Source organism: Zingiber officinale, chromosome 8A (genome assembly GCF_018446385.1).
Source record: "Zingiber officinale cultivar Zhangliang chromosome 8A, Zo_v1.1, whole genome shotgun sequence".
Lineage (NCBI taxonomy): Eukaryota > Viridiplantae > Streptophyta > Magnoliopsida > Zingiberales > Zingiberaceae > Zingiber > Zingiber officinale.
The window spans coordinates 110909656-110935619 of record NC_056000.1 but is presented as its reverse complement, the minus strand read 5'-3'; the positions used below and the strand labels follow the sequence as shown (position 1 = coordinate 110935619).

Here is a 25964-nt window from a genome sequence, read left to right as displayed (position 1 = left end):
ATGAGTTCATTGTGGCAAAAGCGAATACGCTCACCCCCAGCGGATTTAGATGAGTTCATGATCGTTATCAGAATCATTAATTGATATTGTGATTATTGGTGATGGATTGGATTCATGTGGTTCCTTGTTTGGCAGTATTGAATGGATTTAATTAAGGGTTCAAAGATTGAGTTAAACCTAATTGGATTAATGAATTTGGTTAATTATCATATTTGGGGGTTAGTAATTGATCATGATGTTAATGTGTATGTTGGATCAATTTGTAAATTGATTTTACATGGATCAATTAGGGAGTTGAGGATATTGGATTAAACCTAATTCAATGAATGAATTTGATGAATCAAAGTTAATCATTTCAATTAGGATTTTTCCTAATTAGTTTAGGATTTAGTTTAGCTAGTTGTTGCATGCGTGATTAACTAAATTGTACATTTTAATGTAGGACTCTGATTGAGACAAGTATCTCGACATGAGAGTTATTTGGCACAAGATATATTTCTAAGGAGGGTACTTCTTCCTTGACCTCTATAGTTCATTAAACTTAGCGCATGGTTATTGTAGGAGATATCTATACTCTATAGAGTAAACACATGCAAAGTATGTATTGTAGGAGATATCTTGTTGACTGAATTAACATGCTAATTATGCATATATGAATGTTGAGTGAACACATATTTGGTATGTGATATAGGAATTATCATATTGACTGTCCATTTGTATGTTTTGTGTGCATACCTGTTTGGTGTATATTATTGGAGGAAACATGTTAATTATACCTATGTTGTATGTGTACACATGTCTGGTGTGTACTAGCGAAAGAATTATGTCAATTATACCTATGTTGGGTAAGCAAACGTGTCTAGTGTGACTATGGGAGGTATCATAAAAATTATACCTATATTGTAGTGTGCATACGAGACTGGTGTGTGCTATAGATGTTGCTACTTACTGTATTTTTTGTTTCATAGATACTTGTTGGATTTACTCATACCTATAGACTTGGTGATAGATAGATCATATACTGGATGTTCTTATTATGATGGAGTTGTTACATTGATGATGATTGTATTGGTTGTAGGAACTTTCGAGCCGCAAAAACTGCTTTTTGCGTTGCGGAAACCTCGAAGTTCTTGCCACGGATTCGTGCAAAGATAAAAATTTACATATACATAGTTTTCTCCTAGATCTACACTAGATCTACATGGTAGAGATTATACCTTTGTTGCGAAGCCCTTCGCTTATCCCACTCGTCCAAAAGTTGTTGGATTTCGTAGAGTGTCAAGTGAACACTCCTCTACAAGTATCCACACGGACAAAAGGTGGAGAAAAACCACTTAGAGTGTGCTAGCACTCTTGGTGGTCTCGGCAATGGAGGATGAGAGGGAGAAGAGAATGTAGAGAGGAAGAAGAAGACTTGAATTAGCACACAAATTGCTTAATGCCTCACTAATGTGGTCGACCACTTAATGGAGGGGTTTTAAACCTCCATGTAATACCAAGAGTCATGGCTCTTGATCTTCCTCATGAGGTGGCACACAATGATGTGACCTTGATGATGTGGATCACCATCATTGGCCGACCCATGCCAAGTCACAAATGAGGTGGCATTTGGTCAAGTCAAACTTGACCATTCATCTTCCCTCTCAAGTCAAGTCAAACTTGACCCATTTATCTCCCATGGTTGATCAAATCTAACCATTGATTCAAGTCAATTTGATTTAATGAATCTCTATTCATTGAATTAAATTGATTCAATGAGTCATAATATAAATTAGACTCATTCAACACATGAATCAAATTGAGTCCAACTCAATTAGTCTACTTTGGATTACTCTTAATCCAATTTGGTTTATCATATGAACCTAATCCTCTTGGTTCATCATATGAACCTATTCTCCATTTAATTGCCCTTTGTGTGTGACCCTATAGTTTCTTGTAACGTTGGCAATGCTCCTAAACCCATTTAGAAGCATAAGTAATGAGCGATATCTAGCAACACATCATTACTACACAAGTTACAAGAATGTTGAGATCCAACATCACCTTGTGACTACTAATTGTGACTCTCACAATATATGATAATGTCCTTCTATCCTTGACATCTAGATTGATCAATTGAGGCATAGACCGTGTCATCCTCTAATCAATCTATATCTTGAACTCCAAGTACGCTCACTCTAAACAAACGAGCTCAATATCTCATATTAACTCATTTGGGCATGGCCATGCACTTTGTGGTCTCACTCTATCAAGAATCATGATGTCACTCCTGTCATATAGGAGGGATAGATCTCATCTACATCACTCATATCCCTCCGCATAATTTGTTACATACCCAGTAATTGCCTTTATAGTCCACCCAGTTACGGGTGACGTTTGACGAAGCCAAAGTATGTAACTCCTTATGTAGGGAACCATGGTGACTTCAGGTCCAAGGACTGATAGTCATACTAATAGTCACATGAGAAAGTATATGACACTCATATAACGATCCATGATACTTTCTCATGGCGGGTCATTCAGGATACATTCTCCAATGCATACCCATGTGTCAACTTGATATCTCCATATCCATGACTTGTGAAATCAAGTCATCGAGTTGACCTACATGCTAGTCTCATCGTATTAATATTGTCCCTGAATGTTAATACTTGACTAGGAATGATTAAGAGTAGTGTTCTCTATATCATCTCACTATCAATTCAACCAATCGATTGATATGGATAAGAACCTTCTACTCAAGGACGCTATTATACTTAGTTATTTGACACCAATACAAGTATAATAACCATAAAGAAATGTCTTTATAAGTATAAAGGAATATGATACATCGAGCTCATACAACAATCATCATATGATTGGCTCTAGGGCTCTAACTAACAATCTCCCACTAGCAATTTCTCCATTGTTGTCACAATAGAGCTCTATAGGATCGGCTATGCTAGGAACCACCCCAAGCTCAATAATGAACTTGCGGATCCAAACTGCCTCCTTTGCTGCTTTTGATGCAGCAATATACTTGGCCTCTATTGTAGAATCAGCAACTGTATTCTGCTTCGAACTCTTCCAGCTCACAGCACCACCATTCAAGCAAAACACGAACCCAGACTGCGATCTATAATCATCCTGGTCAGTTTGGAAGCTGGCATCACTATAACCCTTTACAGCTAGCTCGTCATCGCCTCAAAATATCAAGAAATAGTCTTTAGTCATTCTCAGGTACTTAAGAATATTCTTGACCGCTATCCAGTGACGCTCACCTGGATCTGACTGGTATCTGCTCGTCATGCTCAAGCATACGAAACATCAGGATGAGTATATAGCATGGCGTACATGATAGATCCTATGGCTGAAGCATAAAGGATCTTATCCATGCGGTCTCTCTCCTCTCTAGAAGAGGAACTTTGAGTCTTCGAAAAACTCACACCAAGTGACATCGGCAGAAATCCTTTCTTGGAATTCTGCATGGCAAACCGTAGTAATACCTTGTCAATATATGTACTCTGACTTAGGCCAAGCAATCTCTTAGATCTATCTCTATAGATCTTTATTCCTAGAATACAGGCTGCTTCACCTAAGTCCTTCATTGAGAAATAATTCCCCAGCCAAGTCTTTACAAACTGCAGCAAAGGGATGTCATTTACAATGAGTAGTATGTCATCCACATACAATACAAGGAAGACAACTGTGTTCCCAACAACCTTCTTGTAGACACATGGTTCATCTTCATTCTTGATGAAACCAAACTATTTGATTGCATCATCGAATCGAAGATTCCAGCTCCAAGAAGCTTGCTTTATTCCATAAATGGACTTATGCAGCTTGCATACTCTGCCAGTATGCAGTGGATCTACAAAACCCTCAGGTTGTGTCATGTACACATTCTCGAGCAAGTTTCCATTCAAAAACGCAGTTTTGACATCCATCTGCCAGATCTCATAATCGTGGTATGCTGCAATAGCAAGCATGATCCGAATAGACTTAAAACATCGCTACTGGAGAAAAGGTTTTATCATAGTCAATACCATGAATTTGCTTGAAACCTTTAGCTACCAAACGACCCTTATAGGTAATAAGTCCATCTATGTCAGTCTTTCTCTTAAAGACCCACTTACACCCAATGGGTTTGATGCCTTCAGGTGGATCAACCAAAGTCCATACTTGGTTGGTGTACATGGATTCCATCTCGGATTTCATGGCCTCTAGCCATGACTCAGAATCTTGTCTCATCACAGCTTCTTGATAGGAGGTAGGCTCATTCTCAACGAGCATAATGTCATCATGGTTAGACAAGAGAAATGAGTATCTCTCAGGCTAACGACGTACCCTATCAGACATGCGAAGAGGTAGGTCTACTTGAACTGGTTGTTGTTCCTCAACTCTTTGTGGAACAATCTCATCATCCACAACATTTTGTGGTTCCAGTTCAACTTCCATCAAGGCTTCAGTGCTATGGTCCATATCTTGAACTTCTTCAAGATCGAACGTACTCCCACTAGTTTTTCTAGAAACAAATTCCCTTTCTAGAAATACCCCAGTCTTAGCCACAAACACTTTGTGTTGACTAGGAATGTAGAAGTAACATCCCTTCATTTCCTTGGGATATCCAATAAAATAGCACTTGTCAGATTTGGGTCCCAGTTTTCCGAGACTTGACGTCGAACGTAAGCCTCACAACCCCAAATCCTTATAAAAGATATCAGGACATCTCTCCTAGTCCATATCTTATATGGTGTCTTTATCACAGCTTTGGATGGAACACGGTTAAGTGTGAAGGCTACTACGTCTAAAGCATATCCCCAAAAGGATATAGGAAGATCTGTGTGACTCATCATAGATCGTACCATATCTCATAAGGTACGATTCCTCCTTTCGGATACACCATTCCACTGTGGTGTTCCAGGAGGAGTGAGTTGGGATAGAATCCCACACTCAGCTAGATAGTCACGAAACTCATGGCTGAGATATTCTCCACCTCGATCTGATCGAAGTATCTTAATACTCTTGCCTAGCTGGTTTTGTACTTCATTCTTGAATTCTTTAAACTTTTCAAAGGATTGTGATTTATGTGTCATCAGATACACATAACCATATCTACCGAAATCATCAGTAAATGTAATGAAGTACCTATAACCACCTCTGGCAGCGACATTGAAAGGGCTACATACATCACTATGTATAAGTCCTAACAAGTCAGTCGCTCTTTCACTGTGTCCACTAAAGGGAGCCTTGGTCATCTTGCCCAGTAGGCATGACTCGCATGTCTCATATGATTCAAAATCAAATGAGTCCAGCAAACTATCTTTATGGAGCTGGGATAAGCGATTCTCATTTATATGACCTAAGCGACAATGCCAGAGATAGTTTCAATTCATTTCATTTGACTTAAACCTTTTGATACTTATGTTATAGATGGAGTTCTCTAAGTCTAGAAGGTAGAGTCCGTTCATCAGATGTGCACTACAATAGAACATATCATTTAAATAAACAGAACAACATTTGTTCTTTATTATAAACGAAAAGCCTTTCTTGTCTAAACAAGATACTGAAATGATGTTCTTTGTAAGAGCAGGCACATAACAACATTCATCTAATTCTAGTACAAGCCCAGAGGGCAGAGATAGATAGTAAGTTCCTACAGCAACAGTAGCAACCTGTGCTCCATTGCCTACTCGTAGGTCCACCTCACCCTTCGTCAATGCCCTGCTATTTCTCAGTGCCTGCACATTAGTACAAATGTGAGAAGCACATCCGGTATCCAATACCCATGATGTAGAAATAGATAGATTAACTTCTATAACATATATACCTGAAGTAGAAGTCTCACTCCTCTTCTTCTTAAGATCTTCCAGGTATCCTTTGCAGTTTCTCTTCCAGTGCCCGGTCTGACCGCAGTGGAAGCAAGTAGTATCCTTGGCAACCCCTCCTTTAGGTTTCATTACCTTGCCTTTGCCCTTGGCTTGGAACTTTCCCTTACCTTTAGGCTTGCCCTTGCCTTTATGCTTTTGCACTATCAAAATGGAGTTGGGCTTACCTTCTTAAGGTTGAGCTTAGCAGTTCTTAACATACTTAGTAGCTCAGGCAGTGGCTTGTCAATTTTGTTCATGTTGTAATTCATGACAAATTGACTGTAGCTCTCTGGCAAGGATTGCAAGATCAAGTTAGTGGCCAGTTCTTGGCCAAGTGGGAATCCCAGCCTCTGTAGGTTTTCTATGTACCCAATGATCTTGAGCACATATGGACCTACGGGAGTCCCATCTTGCATCTTGGACTGAAACAGTGCCTTGGAGATCTCAAATCTCTCGTGTCTCGCTTGTCCTTGATATAGTTGACGAAGATGTTCAACCATATCATAAGCAGACATCAACTTGTGTTGCTTCTGAAGCTCAGAGTTCATGGTCACGAACATGAGGCATGACACATCTAATGCATCATCTTGATGCTTCTTATAAGCATCTCGGTCAGCTCGTGTGGCAGTGGCAGGAGGTGCCTTGGGAATAGGCTGCTCTAGGACGTACAGTTTTCTTTCTTGTGTGAGAACGATTCTCAGATTCCTGTACCAGTTCAGGAAATTAGCTCCATTGAGCTTGTCCTTGTCAAGGACAGAACGCAGGGAGAAAGTGTTCGCGTTTGTCGACATGGCAATCTACAACAGAAATAATGTAGAAAGTAAATATCATATTCCATTTATCATTTAATTAGGCCTTTAACTAAATGATGCTCCCACTGAATTATAGGGCTTTTGTAGAATCAAGTCATAGATGTGGTTAAACCACACTACTAGATTCTTACCAATTAGCTATAATTCTAATGGGACAAGATCCACATCATACTATGACTTGAGTTAGCTTTGGCTAAATCACCCAAGACTTAGTATGATTGATAGATAACGAATTATCAATTACATCTCTATGCAACTCTTGTTTATAGGATCAAGATCCTCATTTATACTAAAACTTGAGTTAGCTTTGGCTAAATCACCCAAGATTTAGTATAAATGTGATTTGTATCCTATCTTCCAACCGTTGGAAAATGCCTATAGTTATACCCGATCAAATAGAATTAACTAGTTATACTCAATCTAATTAAGTTTGTACTCACCCAAGCTTTGATAGGCAGGACCAAGATTGTCCCTCTGCACCCTACCAAGATAATATGTGTTGCTCTGCTTTGGCAGATTCAACAACAACAAATGATCGAGGTAGTGATGGGCATCAAAACATGGTAGGCATTTCGAGTTGACTTGATTAAGATCTAATATAATCGTTAATGTGTATCATATACGCATCAAGGCACTAATTACCCTACAAAAGCATGCATCGCATACACACAAAGAATATATCAATATTAAAAATTAATGTGACATGGTTATGGCCATCCTACGATCCTCTCTAGCGAAAGAGAAGATTGAATGGTCAACCTAGGGATAGCACCTTCTCTAAGGTCTTCATTTGACCACCTTGTGTTGTCGGCTCCCTTCTTGTAACTCCATCTTCAAATTGTACATTACAAAAGCGAAACTCGAGTTACATTCGAGTCTAAAACTATTTTACAACAGAAATGTTAAAATAAGGAGGGCACGACACGCAGGTCGTGTAACAAAACACAACATTCACAACCAAATGGCGGCTCGCATGCCGTATTATGAATTACAACACATAATTTCCAATCATATTGGGTCTTTTGGGCCATAACCATGAACACATCACACACATATTCAAATTATGCATTTTTCATAAATTTTCATAAATTTACTACCATTCTAACAACCCTTTATGAGCCGTAACTTCGCAGCGATCTCGCTTGTTGATTTTTCAGCCAAGGTCAAGTAACAATTCCCCTTGCGGGGTTAGGGGCAGCACCCCTACTCAAAAAATTAATTTTGTGAGTATTATATAGACCTTACAGCACCTAAAATCACTTAGATCACCGATATGGCCGAGACCAACTCGTTTGCGAAAATTTTCTCTTAGTGGTTGAAACCTCCAAGTGACTACACTACAACAAAAACCCTCATAGACATCGGTTTTCCACCGGTGTCTATTACATTTTCGACCGATGTCTATGAAGTCGATGTAAAAGGTCTGCCATTTTAGACATCGGGTTAAAACCGGTGTAGTATCACTTAACGACACCGGTGTTCGAATCGGTTATTAACCGGTGTAGTATCACTTAACGACACCGTTTCATCAACGGTGTAAAACCGATGTAATATTATATGTTAATAACACTAGTTTTGGCAGTGATATACAACCAATGTAATATTAGTTAATAACACCGGTTTTACAGCGGTGGAAAACCGATGTAATTTCATTATTTTTTAACAGCATAAATTCAATTTCCGAAACAGTGAAAAAATGATAAAATGCACCAATATTATTCTTACAATAGTATCCATAAAATACACAAATATTCACAAATTACACATATTCTTCTTCCATCAGTATCCATAAAATACACAAATATTCATAAATTACATAAATAGTCTTTTTACAACAGTATCCATAAAATGCACAAATTCTTTTCACAACATCAAAAGGTAATAAATATTGTACACATCAAGATAATATTCGCAATTTACATTCCATGCAAATGCATGCATCATCCAAAGTTTTCAAAAATCAAATACATTCCCTACTCAAAGTAATCTAGCATGCATTCAGCCCACTCGAACCGCACTTCATCAATTTCAACTTTGGAGTACTTGAGATTTGTAAACTGTAAAAATACATAAATAATATATTAGTAAACCAAGACCAAAAATCATAATTGAAAAAGTAGTAAGAGCACCATGTAACAAGATGACTAATTGGAATGCTTAAAAAGAAAAACATTCATCAATTATCTCAACCACATCATATAGTGATAGATCTATCATTCCTGGGAACTTAATATAATCCAAACTAAAAATTTTAATCTAACTACATAAACAGCAATTTAATCTTTCAAATTTAATTCATTAGTAGTCGACCCAAATGGCATAACTGTTTACCACTAAGAGGACATGGAAAGTAAATAAATTCACTTTTAGTTTGCAAATAATAAATTCACTTTTTATCACTAAGAGTACATGGAAAGTAAATAAATTCCTCAGCAGCAATAAAGATAAGTAACATCAATTCATTTATATGATTTCCAATGAGATATATACGCACCTTAGATGATAATTTATGTTTCAGAAGTGAAGCAGCAGAGCATAAAGCAACAATAGTCAATAACCACACCTCATCGCCAATGTCATTCATGTAAAGATTCAGCCATAGCAAGGACTTAGTTTTCTTAACATACTCAGTGATGCTAAAGATGCCTTTGGGACCAATCTCATTGTTGCCAATATCTAGAAGTGTTATTTTTCCTAAACAAGAAGAAATATAGTTTTACATAATTGCTGAGAAGTAGTACAATCAATAAATACTGGAAAGTCAACAGATCTGATGAAGAAATTAAATCTGCAAGAAAGAACTGCATGGATAGAAAATCTAAGTGTGTGTAAGTCTTATTAGCTTGAGATGTATAGATCGAATTGCCTTATTCTCAACTAGTGCTCCAGCAAGATTGCAAAACCCTATAAAATTTCACATGGAAATAAGGTGTAAGGAGTAAGGACACCAGAAACAAAGCGTAAAAGATCTAGGAATTTCATAAAAAAATATGAAAGATTGCCCAAGAATAGGTCATACATAATACAATTGTGTGTAAGTCTTAAGTCTGTGTGGATTGGCTGTAAATGGATGTGGAATGGCTACTCTTTCCCTGTTTGCGCGGATGATCAAGTTCAGATTGCGACCAGATAGGATTATCTTCATCGGAATTTTGATGGCTTGCAGCCATGTAGGCATGATTGACACTGCTATCATCGGCTTCAATTGCATGAAGACGGTTTATAGAGTTGAGCCAAAGGCAGAACATGTTGGATGCTTGGTGGATGCTCTTTCTTGTAGGGGGTATCTCGATAAGGCGAGATCAGTGCTTGAGAGCATGCTTTTCGAAACAAATGCTTCTGCTTGGCATGCACTTTTAGGTGGATGCTTTGCTCATGGTGATTACGAGTTGGGCGTAGTGGTGGCGAGACATCTCATTAAGCTTGAGCCACCGGAGGAAAGTGGATATGTAGCTCTGCAAAAGTTGTATGCGATTACTGGTAGAACAGAGGATGCATTGAAAGTGAGGAAACTGATGTGTGATTTGGACATCAAACAATCCTCAGGAGCAAGCATGATTGAAGTGGAAGGAGCAGCGTGTGAGTTCTTGGCAGGAACACTATGATCATCTAGAGACAGGTAAATACAATCTCATACAATTCCAAACAATCTTTATCTAAACCAGAAGAGAGGAATCAATGGATGTGCCTGGGTTAGGCATGATAGCGATCCATCCGAGTCACTTTCCGCACTATGCTCAGTTTGGCATGGTTGTAGTACGGCTCGAGAATTGGATTTGCCCTGCAAGCTGCTAGTATGGCGTAACCCTTTGACATTACCCAATTTGCATCTCTAATCGGAACTACTAATGGAAAACTAACATATCATAAAGTAGAAAATTTTAAGTTCAACATTTTAACCTACCATGGAAACAAACACTCCACAAGAGTATATCTGAGGACATTGTAAAAGTTTCAAGATTGTTCATGTGGGCATTTAGTTTAGTAAAAGGAAGTTAAAAGATGGGCATACAAGTTCCTGACTTACATCTAACAAGTGTCGTAGCTTAATGGGACTAAATTGATCCACTGAGGAACCACTGGTTCTTTCTTCTCTGCTCTTTTCTTGGAAGCAGAGAAGAACTAGCTAAACATAGTGCGGAAAACCGACCTAAACAAACTAAGATAAATACAGTCAAATGAACTAGCTAAACATAGTAGGGTATTTGCATTTAGCAACTACAATTAGGAGTATGCTAATTACTTTGTGTGAATTCCTACTATATCAACCACAGTAAATTTATCTAATACCATTAAAGGATTTTTATCATTTACCGTCAAAGAAATCATCTAATATCAAATTATCAATTAATGATGATAATGAACTTTAATTTTTCTTGTATTCCAATACACTATTGTACTTCCAGCAGAATCAAATTGCTTATTTCCGGATGAATAGGCGCAAACATAAAAATTAGTAAAATTAAAAATACAAAATGGACTTACCTTAGCTCCTTCATCGCCAATATTATTTCCTGATAGGTTCAGAGTTTTAAGCATGGTATTCGTCTGAAGAACACCATCAAGTGCCTTTAGGCCAACTGCTGTAATCCCATTGCCAGAAAAATCAACTTCCTCTGCTGCCTGAGACTTGGAAAAAAACTAATGAGATGATAAACGACACTAAAAAAAGTTATGCTTAAATGTCTTGCTTTAGTAATGTCATACCTTTAAGAGTCTGGTTCAGCAATAGTTTACAAGTAGGAACAAGAAAAAAAAGTAAGGTTATGGAAAAGGAAGGAAAAGAACTAACCTGATTGTAACCAAGGCTTTCGGCAAGAAAAAACAGACCATCATCACCAAAGTTACAACCTAACAGAATCATGAATTTGTTAAATATCTACAAGTATTCCATTACCTTGGTAAAGTAAATGTAAGTTTAATCCCCTGAAAAGTTATCTCAGCATATTCATTACCAGATATTAGATTTAGAAAAAATTAGTTATAGAGTCAACAACTGTAATCACTTGCTGTAGATACATTCTAACAAGTTCAGTGTGCTAACCTGACAAGTCAACACTTCTGAATGTTCTAAGTTCCTTGGAAAACTCATTTAGTTTTTTCCTAAACTCTTTTTCAAGTTTTACAGCACCACCTGATAGCAGGTTAGTCCTAGGAGAAAAGGACCACTTAAGTCCAGACGACGAAGCTTTTTTAATCTCAGATGTTGAGCCCTTTGGTTTTGGCATGATTAGTTTTCCAGCCACCTTCCATAAAAATGTGTGCTGAAGGAGTAAATTAGCTGTACCATCTGAATAACTAAAGCATGATCAAGCAAAATGGAGTTCAACAAAGCTATGATATCTTTTAGTGTTTCTTGATGCATGTTCTAGTTGACGTTTTCTAGTTGACTACTTCAATGAGATGAATAAATCCAAAATGGAATAATTACTGAAAAATTTAGCTTATTTCTCCTTCCATATATAATATCTTGAGATCCTATCACTTTTTGAGAACTTCACTTCAAACAATGTCAAAATCGCTTTATAGTTGGTTGGGGACAATCAACAAACACATTGTGGGCGGTTAAAGTGGACATCAAAGATCATCCGCCTGGATTAATTGAGAGAGACATAAAAATGAAGAGGCATGAAAAGAAGAAGTATCATACAATTCAAGCAAATCAGATGCAACCAAAATATAATATGAAACGTGATACCATCAAGGAAAGAGATCCTTGCAAAAAGCAGCACCTTTGGGATTGGGCATTCACCTGTCTGTCACAAGGCGAAATCTTTGAGGTAACTAGGATCCTTCCGGGCTCACTCCTGGAACTTCTTGAACCACCGGTCAAGGATATCCATGGGCACGACGAGCCGGCTTCCGTCAATCCCGTAGAAGGACTGCATGAAATTGAAGAGGTTCTCACCAACCCTAAGAGCGAGTCGCTCGGCCTTCTTCTCCGCAACGGCGTAAGCGACAGGTGGCAAGGAGGCGAGGTCCTCGACCGAGATGCCGATCTTGGCGGAGGTGAGCGCGAGCTGGAGGGGATTAGGGTTAGGGTCAGGAATGGGGGGTTCTTTGGAAGGGCCAGGCCAAGAGAGGGAGAGGAGAGCGGATGGGCGGGCAGGGTGGACAGCGCCGCAAAAGAGGAAGGGATGACCAAGGGGTTGGAAGTAGACGGTGAGGGCCTTGCCGGGTGGGAAGGAGGAAGCTGCAACCGGGAGGAGAAACACATAGAGTTTTCTAACGTCGCGGTAGGCATCGCTGATGAGGGAGTTCATGTCAAGGATCCAGTGGAGCGGGTCGATCTGCGCGAACGCCGATGCATCCATGGGGAAGCTCTGCTGTAGTCGAGGTTCTTCTCCATTTTCTTTGATGACTATTTAAAGTCGTCTTCATTGGATCGGTGGAACTTAGTATCACCGTTCCCCCTAGTCGTCTTCATCTTGCCTCCCTCCGCCGCTACTACTCTAAAACCCTAGAAAACAAGACAAACTCGTCACCTCTCCTTTCTCGAAATGCGAAGAAGGGTTTCGGCTAAGTATTGGTATGAAAATTAAATTATTTTATTTTATCATAGACACCGAGTTTTAAAAACCGTTGTTAAAATCGTTGTCTATTAACGAAAAAAAGGCACTCATAGACATCGGCTTAAAAAACCGATGTCTATGAGCGAAAATCTACGCTTATAGACATTGATTTTTGGAAAAACCGGTGTAAAATACTCAAAGACATCGGTTTTTGCTTTAAACCGTTGTTGTTCCACCGATGTCTATGAGGGTTTTTCTTGTAGTGCTATACACTTGTTGTTTTGCCCCCCAAGAGAAAAATACTCATAAAAATGTTAAAATTTAGTAAATCTACAGAAATTTATAGATCTGCAAATATTCAATAAAATGCAAATAAAACTATTATATGCTTCGCACGTGGCTCTGATACCATTATAGGAACTTTCGAGCTGCAAAAATCACTTTTTGCGTTGCGGAAACACCGAAATTCTTGCCACGGATCCATGCGAAGATAAAAATTTACATATACATAGTTTTCTCCTAGATCCACACTAGATCTACATGGTAGAGATTATAACTTTGTTGCGAAGCCCTTCGCTTATCCCGCTTGTCCAAAAGTTGTCGGATCTCTTAGAGTGTCAAGTGAACACTCCTCTACAAATATCCACACGAATAAAAGGTGGAGAAAAATCACTTAGAGTGTGTTAGCACTCTTGGTGGTCTCGGCAATGGAGGATGAGAGGGAGAAGAGAATGTAGAGAGGAAGAAGAAGACTTGAATTGGCACACAAATTGCTTAATACCTCACTAATGTGGCCGGCCACTTAATGGAGGGGTTTTAAACCTCCATGTAATACAAAGAGTCATGGCTCTTGGTCTTCCTCATGAGGTGGCACACAATGATATTGTAACGCCCGCCCCTCCTGCTTAGTGGAGGCGGGGTTACCTTCTATTGTACATAACGTACGTACATAATAGTTTTTATGATTTTTAAAAACAGCGGAAGTAATTGTTCATTTAAATCACAACTAATCATACCAATATGCTGAGCATAGTTATAAAGTTAAAGAGTCATAATTATCCATTCCTAACATAAGCGTAAGTAAAAGTGATCATGCAAGTCATCAACATAAAATAAGCAGGTCTTTCTTTCTTGCCAAACCACCACCACACACATCTACTGTCCCTCCTGTTGCAACTTTAGTTTATCCATCCTTTTCCTTTATCTGTGGTACAAGGAAAGTAAGCTATGAGCACACAAGGCTCAGTAAGATCCTTTCCTACTCACAAAAACCTTACACCTTATATAAGAGTAATCACATTACATATCATAGCATGAATGAAACTCATATCATAGCATAAATGAAAATCTTATCATGGCATAAAATAAGCATCATATCATGGCATACATGACAATCAGATCATAGCATAAAATGGCATCATATCATGGCATAAATGTATCATATCATAGCATGAAGTAATCATCATATAATGGCATAAACTTATCATGGCATAAATGACAATCATATCATAACGTAACGCAAACATCATAATCTATCATAACATGAATATAAGCATCATGACACATCATATTACAACATAAAGAACGTCCTATCATAACATGTGAGTGAGTATCATCTCCTGTCATTCCCTATCATAAACATATATGCAAGATGTCCTTTAAAATCATGTGTAATGTCCTGTGCAAGATGCTTTTCAAAACATGCTTCATATCATGTGCTAAATGTCTTGAAAACAATATCATATAGTACTTAAAATAATCTCAACATGAGGGGGCCCGGCTTAGTACCACATACATACATAAATGCGCGCATCCTAAGTAGACCCAAGGTAGCTAGTCTTGAACCTACTAGGAAACTAGGCCCGTAGCTCGACCTAGGGGCACGTAAGGAGTCCACCCTTTACTAGGCCCGTTTCTTAGTCCATCGACCTAGGGGCGCATAAGGAGCCCACCCTTTTGGTACAAGCCATACAAAGTAAAATACATGTCATGTACATAACTTATCATAGCATATCGTGTTCATATCATTCATAGCATATCATGTTCATGTCATTCATAGCATATCATGTTCATGTCATTCATAACTTATCATAGCATGGAGAGTGCTCTTGGTCCCACTTGATAGGGAAGCAACTCTTAGGCCTTTCACTTAGCATACCATAAAGAGTGCTCTTAGTCCCCACAATAGGGAAGCATCTCTTAGGCCTTTACTTGTCCTTTCATAAAGCATACATAAACGAGCATATAACATATCATGGGAAACATAATCATGTATGGAATATAAGTTAACATCTCTTAATTCATATCATGACAAAGTGAAGCACATAATGAGTTGTAATTGGGTCTCAATCATCAACTACTATGGGTGGCTGAAACATGCAAGGGGTCACCTAGGTTGCAAGCAATCATAAAACATGTGAACCATAGATCCATTTCATAACAACTATCATAAGGAACCTCATAAGCATGTTTAATTTAGGTTCTAAGCTTCCTAGGCCTAAAATTCATGATGTGGCTGAAACATGCAAGTTCTAGATCTAGGTTTAAATAGCATATAAACATGTGAACCCTAAACAATTGTCATAACATCTATTATAAGGAACAACATGAGCATATAGAGTTTAGATTCTATGCTTCCTAGGCCTAAAATCCATGATGTGGCCGAAACATGCAAGTTCTAGATCTAGGTTTAAATAGCATATAAACATGTGAACCCTCAACAATTGTCATAACATCTATTATAAGGAACAACATGAGCATATAGAGTTTAGGTTCTAGGCTTCCTAGGTCTAAAACCCATGATGTGGCCGAAAGTCATGAAGTGTGGGACTAAACTCTAACCAAACACAACACATAATAATATCATGGTAACTTCATCTCATATCATAGGGAAGAACATTAGCAAGTTAGGGTTGAGTTTAAGCTTGCCTAAGCCTCTAATCCTATCTTGGCCGAATGTTCAAAACATAAAAGCCTAGGTTTAAACAACATGCAATCATAAGTACTTCAAGTTATCTTCATATCATATCATAAGAAAGATCCTAAGCAAGTTGGATTTGAGTTTAAGTTTCCATAGATTTTTCAATCTTCTCATAGTCGAAACACTAAGGTGAGGTTCACCTAATTCCAAGCAACATACTTAGCATGTAACAACATGAAAATATTCCTAAAAGATCATAAGCATGTTAGTTTTGAGTTTGAGCTTTCCTTGGGTTTTAAATCTCTTCATGGCCGAAACCCTAAGGTAAGATTCACCTAATTCCAAGCAACATACAAACATGGAAACACCAAGGAATATTCATATTACATCCTAAGAAAGATCATAAGCATGTTGATTTGAATTTAAGCTTTCCCTAGGCCTTAAAACTTGTCATGGCCGAAAGTTTCAAGAGTATGAAATCAAGCTATAAACAATATACAAGCATAAAAACATCATAAGGGAAATTATGAACATGTTAGGGTTGTGTTCAAGCTTTCCTAGGCCTTGTAACTCTTCATGGCCGAAAGTTTCAAGGGAAAACCCTAGGTTTTTAAGCCATCTAAACTTAAAGGAAAATCACATAACCACTTGTACCACAGGTGAGGGGATGCTTACCTCCTCTTGCTTGGTCTTTTCTTAAGATAAAGATACCCTTGTGAAGAAGAAGAAGAGAGCTCCTCCTTCTAGTATTTTCCTTTGCTTCTCTTGCTTGTAGGAAGTAGATCTTAAGGACTTCTTCTTGAGGTTTAGTTTTCCTTAGGAAGAAAACTTAGTTGGATTTCGGAAGTTTGGGAGAGGGAGACTTTAGGTTCGGCAATGGTGAGGAAAGGAAGAAGGAAAAATGAAATCCCTTTCCCTTTTTCTCTCTTATGCTAAGTGGGAGGAAGAAGCAAAGATAAGTTTTGCTTTCCCTTCCTTATTAACTCATTTCTTTTTTTTTCTCAATGAAGAATATCTCCATTCATCCCCCTTAGCTACCCCAATCCCTCTTCTTCTTTATTCCCACGAAAATGGAAGGAAGAAAAGAGAAGAAGACAATTTGTCTTTTTCTTGTTATTCTCTTAATCAAGAGAAGGAGGAAGAAAGCTACTTGATGTTTTCTTACTTCCTTCTCTTAATCATACTTTTACCTTTATCTACAAATTTCCATTCTCTAGTCAACAATACTTATGATGGCCTAGTGGTCATTCCTTAATCCTTAAAGCTTACTATTAGATTCAAAGAGGTTCAAGGTTCAATCCTTGACCAACTCCTTTTCTTTTATATCTTTTTGGTTCTCTCTTATCTCCCTTTTTATTCTACAAGAGAACATTTACGTATATAGCTTAAGAAATTCGTGGGTGTTACAGATATGGCCTTGATGATGTGGAACACCATCATTGGCCGACCCATGACAAGTCACAAATGAGGTGACATTTGGTCAAGTCAAACTTGACCCTTCATCTTCCCTCTCAAGTCAAGTCAAACTTGACACATTTATCTCTCATGGTTGATCAAATCTAACCATCGATTCAAGTCAATTTGATTTAATGAATCTCTATTCATTGAATTAAATTGATTCAATGAGTCATAATCTAAATTAGACTCATTCAACACATGAATCAAATTGAGTCCAACTCAATTAGTCTAATTTGGATTACTCTTAATCCAATTTGGTTCATCATATGAACCTAATTCTCTTGGTTCATCATATGAACCTAATCCTCTTGGTTCATCATATGAACCTATTCTCCATCTAATTGCCCTTTGTGTGTGACCATATAGGTTCTTGTAACGTTGGCAATGCTCCTAAACCCATTTAGAAGTATAAGTAATGAGCGGTATCTAGCAACACATCATTACTACCCAAGTTATAAGAATGTTGAGATCCAACATCACCTTGTGACTACTAATTGTGACTCTCATAATATATAACAATGTCATTCTATCCTTGACATCTAGATTGATCAATTGAGGCATAGACCGTGCCATCCTCTAATCAATCTATATCTTGAACTCCAAGTAGACGCACTCTAAACAAACGAGCTCAATATCTCATATTGATTCATTTGGGCATGGCCATGCACTTAGTGGTCTCACTCTATCAAGAATCATGATGTCTCCTGTCATATAGGAGGGATAGATCCCATCTACATCACTCACATCCCTCCGCATAATTTTTTACATACCCAGTAATCACCTTTATAGTTCACCCAGTTACGGGTGACGTTTGACGAAGCCAAAGTATGTAACTCCTTATGTAGGGAACCATGGTGACTTCAGGTCCAAGGACTGATAGTCATACTAATAGTCACATGAGAAAGTATATGACACTCATATAACGATCCATGATACTTTCTCATGGCGGGTCATTCAGTATACATTCTCCAATGCATACCCATGTGTCAACTTGATATCTTCATATCCATGACTTGTGAGATCAAGTCATCGAGTTGACCTACATGCTAGTCTCATCGCATTAACATTGTCCCTGAATGTTAATACTTGACTATGAATGATTAAAAGTAGTGTTCTCTATATCATCCCACTATCAATTCAACCAATCGATTGATATAGATAAGAACCTTCTACTCAAGGGTGCTATTATACTTAGTTATTTGGCACCAATACAAGTAAGTATAATAACCATAAAGAAATGCCTTTATAAGTATATAGGAATATGATATATCGAGCCCATACAACAATCATCATATGATTGGCTCTAGGGCTCTAACTAACATTGGTATCATGATTATTTACATCATATTCATCATTTCACTATATACATGCTAACAACCATTACATCATGTTCCCTTGTGGTTCATCATTCCACTATATTCATACCTATAGACTATATGCATGCTGACAACCATTTTACTGCTCATTCGGCCACTCAAGGAGAGTGGTAGCTTGGAGTTGGGTTTAACTTATTCTAATTATACCCACTCAACCACTCTGTGTAGTGGTAGCTAGAGTCATGCAGATAGTGACTCTCCTTGTTATGTAGCTAAATAGCTACTTTGTATCCTGCTCATCTCAGTCACATTGATGTAGTGGTAGCTTAGAGACGCAACCAGTTGTCACAGTCCGACCCACTCGATCACATTGATGTAGTGTGGAATCTAGGAGTGACGCATACATTGACATATGCATATGATGCGTGGTGCATCTTTTAGAGATATATCTTCATTTGCTTGTGATTGTTGCATTTGCTTAAGTTATGATTATTGCATATGGTTGTCATGCTTCATACATGTTTATTTATCATACATATATATGTTGTCATTTATATTGCTCAGGTGTTACGAGTAAATTTGTTGTTGATCCCTAGTGAGTTTATTGATCACTATATCGAGTTTGTGTTAGATCCAAATTAAGTATGTGCATTCATTATGTCAGTTATGGTTATGTATATTTAATATGTCATATATAATCATGTTCTTATTTCCCTACTAAGACTCTATGCTTTAATCTCCATATTTTATATTGACCATGTACTATCATGTTTAATCGTGCTGAGTCACCCGGATTCACCACCTCATTTGTGTATTTTTTTTTCTCAAGTAGCAGGTATATGATTATGGAGTTGCTTAGAGTATCCTATCTTTTAGTCTCATGTCATATATGAGGACAGTTTTTATGATGCATTTTTGCTTTATTTGCATTTCTTTGGATTTTTTTAGTGGATTCAGTGTTGTAATTGTTGGTGCGGAAAGCATCAGACGATCAAACCCAAGTTTTGATAATGGAAAAGGGTTCAAAGTTAAGTCATCTTGTGATCTAACAAGTTCATGGAGCTTGCAGGAAAGTCCTAAGTGGTACTTAAGCAAAAGTCCTAGCTGCGATTAGGCAGGTGGAAAACCCTAAGGGGTGGTAACCCTAGGTCATAGGGGGTGGTAACCCTATGCGGAAAGTCTTAGCGGGTCAAGAGCTTTAGGCAAAAGTCCTAGAGGGTGGTAACCCTAGGTGAAAAGTCCTGGTGTCACAAACCAGGTGGAAGACTGGACGGGCTGGGAAGCGGAAGTCCAGTCAATCTGGAGGATCGCACTGGCAACAGGTAAATCTCCTGAGTGGAGTAGGTGAGGGCGTGTTCCCCGTAGAGGAAACAGTAGGTGTCGGGTCGACCTAGGGTTTCCGGTTGAAAATCTGAAGTTAGACTCGGACAGTCCGATAACTGTCGATTATATCATTTATCATATTACTGTGCTTGTAGGGTTTGTGTTTGGGACTAACACATTTTGTAGGAACAAAGAAGCACAGTTGACCTCGGATGAACAGTGTCCGAGGCGCCTCCATGGGACTTGGAGGTGCCTCGGGTGTGAGCCAGAAAAAGCCAGCGCAGCAGAGCTGAGGCGCCTCGGACCAGGCTGAAGGCGCCTTGGACCAGGTGTGGGAGGCGCCTTGGATCAGCCTTGAGGCGCCATCAGTGGGATAAGGTGCGACCAGATCAGAGCTAATCCACGCGTGCGACTTGGCGGCCTAGAGACGCCTCGGACAGCCTTGGAGGCGCCTCTAACACAGTATAAAAGGGGGGTTGAGGCAGCAGCTCAAAACAACAACTACCGAGCAATCCTTACGCTAAAAGCTACTAACGAGACGATCCCGAAGTGCTGTTTCAAGTTTCCGACGACCCGGAGCTCCACTATTTTAGATTCTGTCGTTCGGTATCATTTTCATTATTGCACTCATTGTAACTCATATTCTGTACTATTGTTTTGAGCTCATAGTTATTGCCCACCAGAAGCGATCAACGATCGCAGGCCTTGGAGTAGGACTCGCCACAGGCTCCGAACCAAGTAACTCCTCGTGTCTTTGTGTGTTGCTATGTTTTCTTTAATTCCGCTACGTATTTTCGACTCTATTTTAAATCGAACGAAATAGCCACGAGCGCTATTCACTCCCCCCCCCCCCTCTAGCGCTTTCGATCCAACAATTGGTATCAGAGCGAGGTCGCGTTGATATGGTGCAACCACCAATCACGCAAACTTTTTCATGGTGTTTTTGATTTTACGGAGTCAATTAGAATCTAGCTTAATAGCTACCTTCTAATTATTTTTTTCTGAATCGGTTTTAGCTTGAAGTTGGTGCAACACCACTCTAGCTCGTAATCTTAATTTTATTTCCCGCACTGCTAATCCAAGACCTAGTCTTGGGACATTTCTATTTTGTCTTTGTTTTTGCATATTATTAATGGCCCAACAAGAGGGATTCAGCACCGTTCGTCCCCCGCTCTTCACCAGAGAAGACTTCGGGTATTGGAAGGGACGAATGGAAACATTCCTCAAAATCCAGTTCGAGACATGGATGATCGTCAAGACTGGACTGCAACTTCCAACCGACGAAGATGGCAAGCCTACACCCTGCGAAAAATGGGAATCAACCCTAATCAAGAAAGTGGAAGTCGATGCCAGAGCGACCTACACCCTCCAGTGCGGACTGACCAAGGAAGAGCTCAACAGAGTTGGACCGTTCTCCAGCATAAAAGAGCTATGGGAGAAGCTGATCGAACTCCACGAGGGCACTTCCGACACCAAGGTGAGTAAAAGAGACCTTTTGTTTAATAAATTATATAACCTGAAAATGCAGGACGGAGAGACGGCAAGTCAACTCCATGCACGCATATAAGACATTCTCAACTCCCTCCATGCGATCGGGCAAAGAGTCGAGAATCGGGATATTATAAGGTACGCTCTAAATGCTTTTCCAAGGAGTTCATTGTGGGCATCAATGGTAGATGCCTACAAAGTCTCCAAGGACTTATCTTCCATTAGATTAGATGAATTGTTTTCGAAATTCAAACTACATGAACAGACTAATACACAGCCAACCGAGAAGGGTATTGCTTTGGTTGCATATACCAGTCGAACACGCGAACCAAGATCACGGCGAAGAACTGAACCGGAGTCGGAAGATGAACCCGACTCAGACAATGAAGACGACGAATTGACCTCCGAGCTCATGAATCTTGTGAAGAATCTCTACAAGAAGAAGAAGGGTTTCAACAAGAGGGACCTAAAGAAAGCAGTCCAATCCAAGGAGAGTCAACGAAGCTCAAAAGTCAAGTTCAAGGTAACTTGCTACAGGTACAACCAGAAAGGGCACATCAAGGCCAACTGACCAAATCAGAAGGAAGCAAAGAAGTAGAAGAAAAAGAAGGTGCTGAAGGCGACATGGGACGAATCCTCAGAAGAAGATACCGACGGCGAACTCGAACAGACGAGTCTACTTGCATTGATGGCTAAGGACCAGATCAATTTGTCTAAGAGCGAGATCGAGTTGGAAGCCGAGTCCGAGCGAAGCCACGGATCCGTATCCATTTCCAAAGGACCTGACACCGCTGTAAGTATTCCTCGGTTAAACAATTTAGTTAATTACTTATTATGCAAATTAGCTAAATCAAACCTTAAGGTCAAGTCACTTCTAAAGGAAGTAGCAGTCCTTAAAGAAGTGACTAACTCCAAAACCTTGCCTGACCCAGTTGAGACTGAAAATTCAACTCAAGTTCAAAAACTTATGGAAGAATATTCCAGTCTGAAAACTCAGGTCAAGGATTTGAAAAATACATTAGAACGGTTCTCTTTGGGCTCCAAGAAACTTGATCTAATTCTTGGGACACAGAGAGTTGTTTACAACAAAACCGGGCTAGGTTATAAAACTAAAAGAAAATATAGATCTTATCTATCCTTAGTAAACAGGCCTAATAGAAAATCAGTCCAAGCATGGGTACCCAAGTCCAACCTGGTTAATCAAGTTGGACTTGGTCAATATTGGGTCCCAAAGGATCAAATACATTACCTCGATAAATCATATAGAGACTATGATCAAAGGGGAGCTAGAAGAAAATTAATAAAAATAAAATTGAATGAGAATCCAAAATTAAAATTAAATAAAAATTAAAATTAAAATTAAATCTAAAATTCAAATTCAAATCAAATTAAATTTAAAATTAAATCTAAAATTAAAATTAAAATTCAATTAAATTCAAATTGAAAATTTAGATTAATTCAAATTAAAATCTTAAAAATCTAAGGGAAGGCTCCAGAATATCTGGCACCTCCAAACTTAATCTACCCGACAAGGGTAACCAAGAGTAGACTACCCGGCAGGATAATTAAGGTTAGATTAAAATGGGCTAGGTTTAACTTGACTCACGGTACTGGTGAAGTATTGGATGATAGTACGTTGGGGAAGCTTAGTCATCACATGTCTAGGAAGATATGGCTTCAACCTGGTGCATTTGGCTAAGTGGAACTGACCGAAGCTACCCTTTATGGATTTTAACCAGTTAGACCAAGGTTTTGTACTAAGTTCAATGGGTAGGACTATTTGGAAAACCTCGAAGGCATGGTTACTTTAATGATGTCCTTGTGACTCACCATAGCCCAGAAGTTTATCTAAAGAATGTCTATTTGTTGAACCCAAAGCTAAACCTAAATCTAACACAAAGTTAAACCAAACCCTAAAATTAAACCAAATTCATCTCACAAAAATTATAGGATTCCCTGTGAGATGACTAAGGAATAGAAAATCAAATTTGAAATTCAAATTCAAATTCGAAATTCGAATTAAAATTTGAAATTCGAAATTAAAATTTGTAATTAAAATTAAATTAATTCAAATTAAAATTCAAAATTCGAAATTCGAAATTTGAAATTCAAATTCGAAATTCGAAATTAAAATTCGTAATTAAAATTAAATTAATTCAAATTAAAATTCAAAATTCAAATTCAAATTCAAATTCAAATTCGAAATTCGAAATTCGATTTTAAAATTCGTAATTAAAATTAAATTAATTCAAATTCAAATTCAAAATTCAAAATTTAAAATTCAAATTCAAATTTGAAATTTGAATTAAAACTCAAAATTTGAAATTAAAATTCGTAATTAAATTAAAATTTGAAATTTGAAATTAAAATTCGTAATTAAAATTAAATTGTTCAAATTAAATTAACTCAATTATTTTTCAAATTAACTTAAATATTTTCCAAAATTAATTAACTTAAATATTTTTCAAAATTAATTAACTTAATTATTTTTCAAAATTAATTAACTTAATTATTTTTCAAAATTAACTTAATTATTTTTCAAAATTAATTAACTTAAATACTTTTCAAAATTAATCAACTTAAATAGTTTTCAAAATTAACTAACTTAAATATTTTTCAAAATTAATTAACTTAATTATTCTTCAAATTAAATATTTTTCAAAATTAATTAACTTAAATATTTTTCAAAATTACTAAACTTAATCATCTTTCAAATTAAATTAACTTAAACATTTTCAAAATTATTATCCTTCAAATCAAAAATTTAATTAATACTTTTTCAAAATTTAATTAACCTTTAATATCTTCCTCAATCCTAATATTTACTCAAATTGAATCACTTCACTTTCTTTTCATCAAATAGAGTCCAATTTAAACACTTTATGTGTAAGAACATAAAGAATTGGATCAGTGGATGTTGGATAGTGGATACTTCAGACATATGACTGGAGATAAATTAAAGTTCACAAAGCTCAAATTAAAGAATTTAGGGTCTATTGCATTCGGCAATGACGACAAACTTAAGGTGATCGGAAGAGGTAACATCGAACTCAAATCCGATTTCATTATTCAAAAAGTGTTGCTAGTTGAAAACTTTAACTTTAATTTACTCAGTATAAGTCAATTGTGTGATAATGGTTATTCAGTTCACTTTACAAAATATGAATGTATAGTTAAAAATATTGATAATCCTGAAATCATACTTAAGGGCACTAGGAGAGATAATGTCTACACCATTAACCTATCAACATCCTTAATAAAGTGTTTTCTAACACAACAAGAGGAAACTAAGTTGTGGCACAGAAGACTGGGACACACTCACACTAGACTCATTGCAAAAATTAGTCAAAATGATCTGGTTAGAGATTTGCCCAAATTAAAATTTATTGAAAACTCAACCTGTAATGCTTGTCAACAAGGTAAACAAACTAAGGCAAACCATAAATTAACCAACCTTAATAGAACAACCTCAATACTTGAGCTCCTTCACCTAGACTTGTTTGATTCACATGGAGCCAAGTCACTAAGTAAAAATCAATATTGCTTGGTGATAATCGACGATTACTCAAGATTTACTTGGGTAAAATTTATGAAAAATAAAAGTGAAACCTTTGAAGTATTTAAAATCTTCTGTAAACTAATAGAAAATGAAAAGGACACTCAAATAAAAAGAATTAGAAGTGACCACGGGAGGGAATTTGAAAATCACAACTTTATTGAATTTTGTGAAATTAATGGGTATCAACATGAATACTCTTGCCCGAGTACCCCTCAACAAAATGGCCTAGTAGAACGTAAAAATCGAACCCTACAAGAAGCCGCTAGGACTATGTTAAATGAATACAAACTATGCAACCAATTCTGGGCCAAAGCGATAAATACAGCATGTTATATCCAAAATAGAATCTTAATTAACAAATCCCATAATAAAACACCCTATGAAATATATTATAATAAAATTCCTAATCTAAATTATTTAAAAGTTTTTGGATGTAAAATACACATTTTAAACACTAAAGACTACTTAGGGAAATTTTCATCAAAAACAACTCTAGGAATATTTTTAGGGTATTCAACAACCAGTAGGGCGTATAGGGTGTATAACAAACATACTCTAAAAATTGAAGAAACAATAAATGTAATATTTGATGAAGATAATAAAATAACAAATGAAAATAATACAGAAAATATTAACCCAAGAATTATTGAAGATAATGAAATTCAATCTAACTCTAATAAACCAGAGGAACAAACCTCTGACCCAAATATAAGACCAACAAGAGTAA

At 37.4% G+C, this 25964-nt stretch overlaps 2 protein-coding genes across 14 annotated transcripts in view; one reads left to right on the top strand and one right to left on the bottom strand.

Annotated features, from left to right (window-relative positions):
* The window catches only part of LOC122009952, a 61635-nt gene that overhangs the window by 9615 nt on the left and 26056 nt on the right, over positions 1-25964 (top strand). The gene's annotated exons all lie outside the window — the stretch shown is intronic.
* LOC122009950 (protein OPI10 homolog) lies at positions 12361-12975 on the bottom strand. Its single transcript, XM_042566275.1, has one exon. The coding sequence runs from the start codon at positions 12973-12975 to the stop codon at positions 12463-12465; it is 513 nt and encodes a 170-aa protein (XP_042422209.1). The 3' UTR covers positions 12361-12462.

Coding starts and splice junctions, on each gene's coding strand:
- LOC122009950 (XM_042566275.1), bottom strand. CDS start 12,975: ATGGATGCATCGGCGTTCGCGCAGATCGACCCGCTCCACTGGATCCTT.